Source organism: Lissotriton helveticus, chromosome 4_1 (genome assembly GCF_964261635.1).
Source record: "Lissotriton helveticus chromosome 4_1, aLisHel1.1, whole genome shotgun sequence".
Classification (NCBI taxonomy): domain Eukaryota; kingdom Metazoa; phylum Chordata; class Amphibia; order Caudata; family Salamandridae; genus Lissotriton; species Lissotriton helveticus.
Window position 1 is genome coordinate 167,516,215 of NC_136063.1, and position 12,374 is coordinate 167,528,588.

Genomic DNA, 12,374 nt, shown 5'->3' on the forward strand with positions numbered 1-12,374 from the left:
CGGGCATAGCTGCCCAGCTTGACCAACTCTCAGCGCGTCTGGACACGGTGAAGGCCCGCGTCGATTCCCATGACAACTGGATTCTCCACGTCGAATCCAGAGTGTCGGGCGTTGAAGATGCTGCCACTCAGGACCGGCATAAGTTCCTCCAAATGGACAACGTCTTGGCGCTTATACGGGATAAGAATGAGGACTTGGAGGCCCGCTCCCGTCGAAGTAACCTCCGCATCACAGGACTTCCAGAATCCACCAATATTTCAAAGATGGAGGAATTTGTGGAGCAACTGATCAGGGAACTTTTCGGAGATGTCCTTTCCCCTGTCTTTATTGTGGGTTGTGCCCATCGTTCCCTTGGTCCTCGCACAGGCCCCGGGCTGCCTCCACACCCTATCATTGCCAAGATCTTAAATTACCGGGACCGTGATGCTATTCTTTGAGCTGCTCACGACAGGGGCACTATCAACCATCAGGGTAACGTACGCTCCTTTTATCTGGACTACACCCTTACAGTCCAAGCTGCCGGGCGAGAATTCCTCCCTGCAAAGCACATTATTCAGAAGCACGAGGTCTCTTACTCCCTGGCCTACCCGGCGAAACTCCGAGTTCGGCAGGGCACAAAAACACTGGTCTTCCCCGATCCTAGAGAGGCCCTGGCATGTGCCAAAAAACTGGACAAAGGCGCTCGCTCCTTACCTTCTACGTCTCAGCTGGACAGGGATGCCGCCTCAGTGACGACTAACTGTGCAGACACTATTGTTATTCTTTTACCCCCCTTTCGGTCTTCGCACAAGCCTGCAGACCGCTTAAGTGACAATGACCAACATGGGTTTTTTTTTTTTGCTTCTCATGAGATCTGTCGTTGACGTCGCCATTCTATTCTAGCTTGGCATCTCCATCTTTCCCGACCTAAGGGAGGCCCTGGCTTCTGCTAAGAGAATGGTAGAGAATCTCGTTCCCCCTCTTCTAAGTCCCCACAGGATGGTGCTAGCCGCCTCAGTGACACTGACGGACTGTGCAGACTGTCTTTTGATCAGCATGTTATCTGTATTTGATGCCACTATCTAACCTGAGCTTGGCCACCCTGCTTTCTTGCAGGGGTGTCCGCTGAGTCCTGCCATGCACCCACTGGGATGATTCCCACTTATGATGTTTTGTTACCCACTCCAAGTTCTGGGTCCCTGGGGTGGGGTGGGTGGTATTCTCAGCCTGATTGGGGGGTTGGAGTGGGGTGTATGGGTTTCTTGGGGTTTTTTGGTCTGTGGTTTTTGTGCAGGAATGGGGTGGGGGTGGTGGGGGGGGGGGTTGAGGGATGTTTTCCTCCTCTACTGAGGTGGTGGCTTCATTTTGCCGCAGTGTTGCTGCTTCATACTGTACTTCAATGTTTCACCATTGACACTGTACCGTGCTTGCTGCTATGGTCACTTGCACTTAACTCCGTATGTTACGTTTTATTGTGCCACTTACTCCTCGTATGCCAGGGGCGTCTCTATTCTGATAAGGCGGGGTCATCCCTGGCAGACTGACTGGGTGATCCTCGACCCTGAGGGCAGATGTGATTCTTCAAGGTTTACTGCTGGCACAACCTGTTATGATTGCAGCGGTCTATGGCCCCAATTGTGACAACGCTGACTTCAACTATGTTTGGCAACTCATCTCCTCTTGCGGCGATCATTTGGGGCGGGGACTTCAATGTTACCCTATCTGCGACTCTGGATCGGTCAGGTTCCCATTCGTCCCATGCACGCACTGCCACAGCTCTCATCTATTCTAACCGATAATGCTCTATATGACGTTTGGCGCCATTCCTATCCTGATGTGCGGAAGGGCCCCTGCTTCACTTGCACGCGGGGCTGTTGGTCGTGGATAGATTTTTGGCTGACCTCCCCGGACGTTCTGTCCTGGCTTTCCGAAGTGAGGCACATGGCTCTCACCTTTTCTGACCATGCGCCTGTCCAGATCCGTCTTCGCCCTCCCCATGCCCCGCGGCGGGCCTTTACTTGGCACCTTCCCCCTAACGCCCTCCGGGACTCCGTCTTCTGTGCGACATTCAGACCGCGATCTCTAATTACTTTGATCTCAATGTGGGCTTGGTGAAGTCTGCCTCCACCCTATGGGAGGGTTTTAAGGTAGTCATTCGTGGCGAGTGTATTTCTAAGCAGGCAGGCGTCCCTCGCTCTATCCGGGCTACTTTGGCGAAGCTGGAGGAGGAGATCAGGGACCTAGACGCTGCCCAGGCTGCGAATCCCAGTCCAGAGACACTGGCGCAATTGCGTTAGAAACACAATGAAGTCTCCGACGAGGCTGGCCACAAACTGTCCTTTCTGGGCAGGGAGGGCTGGGCGCGCCATTTTGGTGAGGGGGGCCGCCCCGGGCGCACCCTCGCCAACCTTCTTCACCCGCCGCGCGCCGCTTCCTATGTCACAGGCTTGAGTGACGGTGGTCCGGACAGGACTACCTCCCCGGATGGCATTCAGTCCCGCTTTCTCGACTTTTACTCTCAGCTCTACTCCGCTGGCACTCCCCTGCCACGGGTGGACTTTGATCAATATTTCGATTCCATCGCATTGGTTTGGTTGGAAGACTACCATTGTAAATTCCTGGATGAACCTTTCTCCAGAGAAGAAATATTGGCAGCCATTAATAGTTTACCCGGAGACAAGGCCCCTTGATTGGATGGCCTGCCTGCCTCTTTCTACAAAACATTTGCCGATCTCCTGGAACCACACCTAGCTGCAATGTATAACGACTCGTTTGACACCGGCTCCTTCCTGCCTTCCCTGTTCGAGGCGCTGTTAACCCTTCTTCTTAAACCGATAAGCCATTCGACCGTCGCAACTCCTCCCGCCCCCTGTCAAAATCTTTGCCAAGTTGATCGCCTCCCGCCTTCTTTAACTTATGCCCACCATTGCCCTTCCCAATCAATCGGGTTTTATCCCCGGAAGGGCGACTTCCCACAACCTTCGCACGATTTTCTCGGTATTGCATCAAATTAATCCTGACCTACTGGCTGTGGCTGCCCTGCTGGACGCCACAAAGGCGTTTGACACGCTGGAGTGGCCTTTCTTATTTTACATCTTGCCTCGTATGGGCTTCAGTGACCACTTCCTGCGCAACGTCAGGCTGCTTTATACCAACCCCTCGACACGCCTCCATATCAACGGCCAAGTCTCAGACCCGATCGCTGTCACTCGTGGCACGCGTAAAGGGTGTCCGCTATTGCCTATGCTTTTTGCTATAGTGATGGAGCCCCTGGCCGCCAGGTTGCGACAGCACCATACCCACAGGGGTATTGGTTTCTCGTCCCGTTCCTTGCTCGTCTCAATGTGTGTGGATGACATTATGCTTTGTTTGTCATCCCCAAGAGAACCTTAGCCCTCTTGTCCGCGAGATCATTCGGTTTGGTGGGCTGTCGGGCATCCAAGTAAACTGGAGTAAGTCGGTCCTTTTACCACTGACTGACGCCACTGTGCCATTCTCACTCGACTTTCCATTTGTATGGGCTTCCTGCCCCACGCGCTATTTGGGCATCTGGCTTAGTAGGGATCTGGATGAACTGTGGAGATCAAATTTTGGCTGTGCGGTAGACTGGCTGGAATCCAGGATCCCATCGTGGAGCCGCCTCCCACTGTCATTGGCGGGCCGCGTCGCAATCGCCAAAATGGTTGTCCTTCCAACATTTCTCTACTTGTTTTTAAATATCCCTATCCCCCTCACCCCTCATTTTTTCCCACAAATTACGCTCCCTAATTATTTCATTGGTCTGGGCGGTAAACAACCAAGAGTACCTTACGATATCCTTACTTTACCCATGTCTGCCGGCGGAATGGGCACGCCTGACTTCAAGCTGTGTGCTTTGTGCGCTCAGGCCAGCTTCCTGCATTTTTGGATCCATCCCTCTCCTTATCACGTTGCCGTTGAGACGGATATAGCTGCGCACTGGCCTCTGTCCACAGCTTTGTTTGCGCCCGCAGTACGCCCTCGGTCTGAGGTCGAAACGGTTGGGACGCTTCGATGGGCCTGGCCTGGTCTAGCCTGCGTCTGCTGTCTGGCATCCCCTTGCTCTCTGCTAACTCCGTGCCCATAGTTAACCACCCGGATTTTCACTCACTCCAGGCCTCCTGCATGTCCAGGAGTGCGGCGCACTTGTGCCTGACGGGGGTGGCTTACCTCTATCCAGAGAACATCTTCTTTACACTCCCTGACGCATTGGGGCCACAGGACACGCTCCTATTTTACCAGCTGCACGCTATGTGCTGGAAGCTGCACTCCACTTTCCCTCAACCCCCAGCCAACATGCCGGCTCTGTATCTCATTTATAACTCCTCGTCCCCACACAAATTAGTCACCAAACTATATGCCCTCACTCTGGCGTCCGCTCCGTCTCCTCTGATCGTGCTCGGGAGGCATGGGTTGCTGACCTTGGCACCGACATCTCGCCAGCGGACTGGCTCTATTGCTGTAATCAGATGAAGAGGTTGTCACCAAATTACTGGCTTCGTTTGATCCATTTCAAGTACTTGCATAGGCTCTACCGCACCCCGGTGCAGCTTCATATGCTCTGGCTCACTCCCGGAGATAGTGTGCGTTGTGCCGCTCCTGCGGCAGATTTTGCTCATCTTGCTTGGCTTTGCCTGAGGGTCTCAGATTTTTGGAGGGCGGTGTGTTCTACCATTTCTGATATTACTGGCGCGATAGTGCACCCCGATCCACCTATGTGCCTTCTCTGGTTTGTCAAGTTCTGCCCTGACGCCTCCCACCACCTGATCGTGATGCTGTTGGTCCTTGCTAGGCGTAGGGTGGCCATGTGTTAGGGTCGTAGGCCGGCTCCCAAGGTTGAGAGTTGGCTGGAGGATGCATCTCGGTGTCAGACTCTCTTGTTGGAATTCTGGGATCTGATGCCTGCTAGGTCCCGACCTGTTGACATCTGGGGCCCTTTGATTGCCTACCTCCTTTCCCGTTCTCACCCTAGTGGCGCTGCCTCTCCTGCGCCCCCCGCCGGCCCTGGGTCCGCTGCGGCCGCCAGTGCAGGTCAGTGACTGCCTCACCCCCCTGCTCTGTGTTCTTCCGCCCCCTTCTCCTTCGCTCTTCATTACTGACAACGCTCAATCTGTGTTTTCCCATGAGGGAGGGTCCTTGCTGTGATGGAGTTGTGACATTCTCTTCATGTTAATCTACTGTGTTGACAGTAGACACTTATGTATAATGGAGCGCTTGACCTGCTTTCTGTTTGTATATTGCACGATGTACTGTCTGCCTTGATTTTTTTCAATAAAGGTTTTTGAAAACAAACAAAAAAATGTTTAGTGGCGTTATGACAACTTTTGGCCCCGGTGCTACTGCACCAGTCAAATCATGACCCTGTTGTCCGCAAGCTAACTGCACCAAACAGACAAAGCATGGATTGAGAGCGAAATGCTGCTCTTGGGGGCTGAGTCAAGCCCACTAGATGTATGTTGTACAGAATTGGTACCAAAAGGTAATGTAGACAGGTGCATTGTAAAGCAAGAGCTAAAAACTTTTATTTAATTTCTGAACTCTATGCTGTTCCAAATCAGTTACAGATAACTAAAGTTATCTAGTTCTGGTATTTCATGAAAGATCAATTATGATTTTTTTCTTTGATACCTTGTTCTGGTGGCTAAACCACAACACATGGTGAGCAGTTTGTTCTAGCCAAACTGGCATTTCAGCTATGAGTGAACTCTGCGCGATTGGCCTCCGTTCTAACTTCATGGGCCACTAAATGTGAGTGTGGTAGAACATTTCTATGTAATTGCTGATGATGATATGCTACCAACTGTTTAAAATTAATATTTCCTATGACGACTGGGAGAAAGAAGATCCTATTTTGTGCCCGTCTTACCTGTGGAAACTAACACGTGTTACACCTGTCCTTTATACAATGCGCAATTAAAGTGACGTCATAGCGAGAGTGGAGTTTTCCTTTTGTGTGTTGTGGAATGAAGGAGATAAGCAGCTTTGCGCCCTCGCACACTCACCTAAATAGCAGTATTTTTCCGCCTGACGTCAATGTTTGTGTTGGATTAAATTTGTTAGCCGGTTCAAAATAACTACTAGATTTAAAGTCTGTCAGTTTGACAACAATAAATAAGTATCACGGAAGTGAAGAGAATGTGGAGCAGTGGCCAGAGCTCCTGACTCGAAAGTTGGGGATCCCGGTTCAAGTCTCTGCGCCGCAACAACCAGTGACTCTGGGCAAATCACTTAATCTCTCCGGGTGATAAGTTGCGCTATATAAATCTGCTGTAAGAGAAAGAGACAAAACTTTATGGAAAAAAAATAGTTTCATCAGAGCGGATGTTAACAGTATTTCAGCTAAAGGAACCTGATAAGAGAAGCCCAGAAGGAACAAGCATTGGTAAATGCAGGGAAATATGCTACAGCCAATAGGAATGATGGAAAAGTAAGTGGCAAGCACAGGAACCAATGAAAAGCCAGGAAAGCGAGGAGGCGAGATGTAAGCCCCTTTTAAATTTATATTACAAACAATAGATTTTATAAGCACAGCGCAAGCGCTGTGAAGGTGAAACCCAAAAAAGCATTTTGCGATTACCAAATAGCTAATTTTACCATATTGCAATTTGATAATCGCAAAATGCAATGCCTGTAAGGAATCATAAAAGATTTAGCAATTACTTAATATTACCAAATAGCGATTCACTAAATAGGTAATAGCGATTAGGTAATACTACTTCACTCGTTCCTATGGGCATAAAGGCCCATTTGTGCGAATGGTTTTGCAATAGCTAATTTGCGATTACCTAATTGGTAATCGCAAATTAGCAAATGCAAAGCTAAGAGTGCCTGTGGCCTAAGCCCCCCAAAGCACTCCACAAAAATGATGTGTACATATAAAGCGCACACATGCCCTAGGCGCATGCGTGAGCTACATGGCACTTTGAAAAATGCGTTTTCAAAATTTGCACATGGTTACCATTGACTTGAAGTTGATGGAGTAGCAATTTCCTAAATGCACGATTTGCATTTAGAAAATGCTGGGTACATGTGCTGCGATTCCCTATATGTGGTCCCAATGTTAGGTAATAGCAATTTTTGCTATTACTTAAAATTGCAACTACAAAGCCTTTCATACATCCACAAATGAGCGAATTTTGTGATCCACACAGTTTGCGAATGCGAAAGAAAAAGCTCTGAGAGGCAACATAAACTCTTAAAGTGCTGAAAGCACAAATGCTAGACTTGTACACATGAGTCGAGAGGAAATCTTTGGATACACTTGGAACAACGCTTTCCAATTGTATCTGTAGTGACTGTTTCACATCACTAGCGCAGTTTGTGCCTTACTCTTGCCAAACAGTTGTAGTTGGTGCTGCACAACATTCAAGCTTTGGAGGAAGAATATTTTCTAAAAATCTTTTGTTACCCCTGGAGCATATAAAATAAATTTGACAGACACAGCTTGTGGTTCTCTTTTCTCACTATTTAAACCAAAACCGAAAACACTTTCTAGAGGAGCTCTTCTCCTTTTGGATGCCCTGAAGAAGCCCGCCACGGGTGAAACTCGTTGGCTGTATTGGCTGTCCAGTATAAGATTGAAATAAAAGATTGAATATTCAAAGACTTCCTCTCGATTCATGTGTATAAGTCTAGCATTTGTGCTTTGATTAGTTTATTGGTTTCAAATCTGATAATATATCTTTGATTTAGATGGACAATGAGTTTAAGAGAAGATCAGTAGGAGTGGAATGAAGAAAGAAGACATCAAGGAAGAAACAGAAAAAAAAGAGGATGAGCCTGGAATGTTATTGACTTAAATAGTGTTTGGAGTTCTAGTTATTGTGACTTCATGTATGTTCTAGAAAGCTTTTAAGGTGCTGCTCAGAAGTGGTTAATAAAAGCTTTTGCATAATGCTAGCCTCCTTGTCTTTAATAAAATTACCTCTGAGAATTGACATTCCAACACCAGAACGCACTGAGTAGAGTTCACGCTTTGCCATTCGACGTGGTTTGCGATTTGTGCTTTGGTGTTTTAGAATGAGTGAGCACTGAATGACAATGCCTGTCTGGATCCTACTAACATTAGGGTGCATAGGCTGGGGCACAGTAAAAAAATTCAAGTATACAATGTCACCCTACTGTTATTTTGGATCCCAAAATTCCGATTTACACAAATTTAGAATACCCATTGTTTGGGATGTCTACAAATTGAACAGGTAAGTATAATAAGGGTGAGGTTAATCTTTCTATTGCATGCTCTCTATCTATCTCACAGATGGAGGTAGAGAAGGCAGAGGAGGAGACTATATCCTCGAGGCGCTTCGTGGTTCTTTTTGATTACTGTTGGTGCTCCTTGAAGAGAAGTCTACTGTTGTCGTCACTTAATTCCTGAGCTCCTGTAGAGGTGTTGAAAACTCTTCCACAGCTTTGGGTTGAATGCTTCCTTTTATAGAGAATCTGTACCAAGACATGCACATGATTTTAAGGGATAACCATAGTAGGCTCTATTACTGAGATTTGTTTTTATAGTGTCCTTGTTAGATGTCCGGACAAATATAAACTGCTTTTTACTTCATGTTTTCATATCGCAGGCAATACTCGGTGTCACTCCGCGTCACTTGGGCACAGTGTTTGATGCTCTTTCAGAATCTAAAGCTTTCATGTCCAACATGTCTCTCACCAGCAACATGTAAGTATGAAGCGCTACTGTGGTGCCTGCCTCTGCCTAGCCATATGTTTGTCCATGCAGCGCTTTCCAAACGCTCCAGATAGGAATACCTTGGCTAAGTTCCTCTTTTTCAGTCGACCCTACCAGATAGTGTGAGCTGTTTGGTTGCAAAAGACCTGTTGCCGGCTTACAAAGAACTTACACGCCCTTTGAGTATGCTCATTGGTTGACGTTATTTTCACTCCCATTTACTTGCTTATTATTTGTTGCCTTGTCCATCTTGTTTATCCCTCCCTTGGAGCATAACCTCTTTACTTGTGTCCTTCTACTGCTCACTTTTAGGGAACTGCATGACTATAAGACTCCATGAGAGTGTGCATATTTTCCAGCTCGCTCCATCTTGTGCTACTTCTCCACCCCCATACACGTGCTCCCAAGTTTGCCTCACCCAAGGTGGTGGTTGGCTTCCTCAACCCCTTCCCGTTTGGTCTAGAGCAGGGTCTGGTGCTCTCCTTACCAAAGCAAGGAGCAGCAAAGTATTCAACAAAGAAGCCGGTTGGTTAGCACGAGCGAACTTCAAGCAAGGTCTCACTGAATAAAATTGTTCCCATAGCTACCACACAGTGGGGCGAGCCATGTGTGGAATTTTGCTGCATTTGGTGCTTTGAGCTTACATGAACCTATTGGGCTTAAGACCATCATGCGATATGTCATTGCTTCCTGAGGTCTGATGTCATCAGGAAGTGACACTGTTGTATACCCATAGGAGTGTTGCATGCTCTTAAACACATTTCTTTTCAAGTTGAGGCCACTAGATGCTGCATGCTGTCACTTTTGCAAGACATATTGAGGCTTTCCAAGAACAGAGGAGCTTGGAAGACAGCCCTTTGGTTGACTTTCCTGTCACATGCATTTGCCTGCTTCATATTCATGTCCCAGCTTGTCAGTCTTGTTTCTCCCTCCCATGAAGCATTTCCTCTTTACCATCTCTATGAATAGCTGGCATCTCTGCTTCCACTGTTTGCTTTTCAAGCACTACTTTTTTCTTGTGTTAAAGCAGTCCATCAGAGTGCATGTGTTTTTGAGCTGTCTCCCTCGTGTTCTTGTCTCCACCTGCACTCACTGTTGCTATGTCGCCAGAGTGCCTCTCCCTAGTGCTCCCCACAAACCGTACCCTCTATTCCTGTTATTGTTTCCTCCTCACTTTCGCACTCCATTTTGCTTTCCTCATCTCCATGTTCCGCATCCCCTGCCCTCCCTTGTGTTGCTTACGCTTCTGTGTTTCTTCCTTACCCCGCACCTTACCCATTGTAGCTTCTGCGTCCACTTATCCTCCCCTGTGTTGCTACTGCCCCTATTGCTTCTACTCCTCCTGCCCACTTAAATTATTATTTTTTAAATAGTTTTTGTTCCTTTTATTTTCTTTTTAGTTACCAATCCAACATGCCAGCATCCATGAGGGTGTTGCATTGTGTAGGGATGATGTTGAAAAGTGCTCAATTAAGTTGTACTTTGGTACCTTTTCCTCTAATCCAGGTCACATTCTTCCATGTCTCCGCGCCAACTGTGCCAGTCAACAACTAAGGCAGGGCAGCCATGTCGAAAGAAGGCAGTCACTGGGCAGGTGTTCTGCCACGTCCATGCATCAGGGCAGGTGTCCTATGCTTCTCCTTGAAGGTGTAGAGCTTCATGTGCCTACTTCACCACACAGTCTCTTGAGCCATGGACTTAAGCTATCCTTTTCTAAGCTATGGTCTTTCTGAACTTTTTAAAGCTCTTACTTCTAAGTGGATCTTATCTTGAGGAAAGTGACCTCTGTTGTACAGAGGAGGGTGTGACTTGTGGTTCATTGATGATGTTGGATTATAGCAGTTTCTCCACTTTGCACTTTTTAATAGCACCTTTTATTCTGAATGTGACTTTTTATGTTCTTGTACATTAATACTAAATAGTTGTTGTGAATAAACTATTCAGTTTTGATACATCTGTGTTTTTCACTTCATTTTAAGACCACCTAGCACTTCTAGCAAACATTTGGCATAGACAGAATGTCTGCTCTTTGCTTACCTGGAAGTGAGAGCTACAGTATTTGCACCTGTGACTTACACCATAACACACATTTGTCTGTTGTGCAATTTTAATATTCTTTTTTTGGAAAAGTAAGGGTACAAAAAATCCCATACATTTAGAGCATTGGATAGTGAGATTTCTGCCGTCTCCAAAAGGAGTAAATAAAATTGAAATAAAATGTGTGTGGCGGTTGGGACATCTTACTAGACTCCCTCAAATTTTCAGGTAGCTGCACCACACGTTTGTTTCCATAAAACCAGTTTATTGTGTTAATAGGTTAAAAAAATTAACCATCTATTCATGTAGTTGCTTAATATGCTGCCACAAGGTTATTTTACCATGACTGTTACAGGGTTTAGTTAATATCATCTGAGCCCAAACTAAATGTTTAATCTCATTAATGCAACCCAATGAAGTATTGAGATTGGTTGACCACCAGTGTCTAGCAATAATGAGCTTGAACACGGTGGTCACCAACATTGTGAACACGCAGAAAACTAGTGAATAGTCATTGAGATAGACATTCACACCAAATAGCAGGGCTATATAATTCTCTGCAATGATCCTGTTGAATCTGACAATTTTTAAAGTTCATTTCAAATTGTTGCACTTTGTAAAAACGCATAGCTGGTCGGCCTGTATTAAGCCGCACTTGGGACAATGGTTGTCATTTCATTTGAATATTCCCTTAATCTTGAGTGGAGTCAATATAAGAATCATGGATTCTTCTAAAGAACAAACTCCTAAACTTAACTATTGAAAATGCAACATTATTCCAAGAAATTGCATCATCCCATGAGATTTGTGAAGTTTCCATATTTTACTTACTTCAGCCAGGCCCTAAATAAATGTTGGCTTCTCATATCCTAGTTTAGAATAGAATCTGAAGACTAATCTTTCAGATTATTTAGAGCTATAGATTTACAGAAAAATGGGGTACGCTTCCATTATCACATCCATACCTTTCTTCAGTCCTATTGTTGGTTTAATTTGCCTATCCGGTAAACCTAAATGTGGACTAACCCCAGGGGATAATTCGTGAAAGGGTTTAATACCCCCTGTTTGGCCATTATCTCCCTTATAAGATGTAGCTCAATACGCAGTGAAAATTAAGAGATCTGGGGCCCTAACAGGTGCTTGCATCCGCTTTGTGCGCCCGTGGTACTTTGGTATTACAGAAGGGGCTGCAGACGCTTGAGCAGCCCCGTCTGTAATACCAATAGCGCTGGCACACAACGCGCCAGCGCTATCTTCAAGGGGGCGTTATCTTATTTGCATGGGGGCATGCCCCATGCTAATGAGGGAATCCCTTCGCCTCTGCGCCCGTGCCATATCATTGGCGTGGGCGCATGCAACTTTAAAGACTGAATTAAGTCCATCCAGAATCTGAAGTATAAACATCTCTTCTAGGCTACATCTAATTCAGTTCCTTCTGACACCAATAAGCTGTTCTTAACCTATAGCTTGGGGACCACAACACCTTCTACGTTATCTGCATCAGTTTAGACAATTAAATAGTAACAGATTAATGTAAACTGTATATAAGGAAGAAAAAAACTAATTCCTAATTTTAAAATACTCTGTAAATGTGAAGAAGTTTGAATTTGGAGGTTACACATTAAGTTGGTATTATCAGATTGATTAGTGGGAGCAGTGC

At 46.3% G+C, this 12,374-nt stretch overlaps 1 protein-coding gene across 1 annotated transcript in view; it reads left to right on the forward strand.

The window, feature by feature from the left end:
* LOC144827087 (protein brambleberry-like) overlaps nucleotides 1-10,586 on the forward strand; it is a 184,138-nt gene extending 173,552 nt beyond the window's left edge. Inside the window, exons 12-13 of the mRNA XM_078685531.1 lie at nucleotides 8,571-8,668; nucleotides 10,184-10,586. Of these exons, the coding sequence (XP_078541657.1) occupies nucleotides 8,571-8,668; nucleotides 10,184-10,322 (237 nt within the window). The 3' untranslated portion in view covers nucleotides 10,323-10,586. The remainder of the gene's footprint in view (nucleotides 1-8,570; nucleotides 8,669-10,183) is intronic.
* Nucleotides 10,587-12,374: the final 1,788 nt, after the last annotated feature.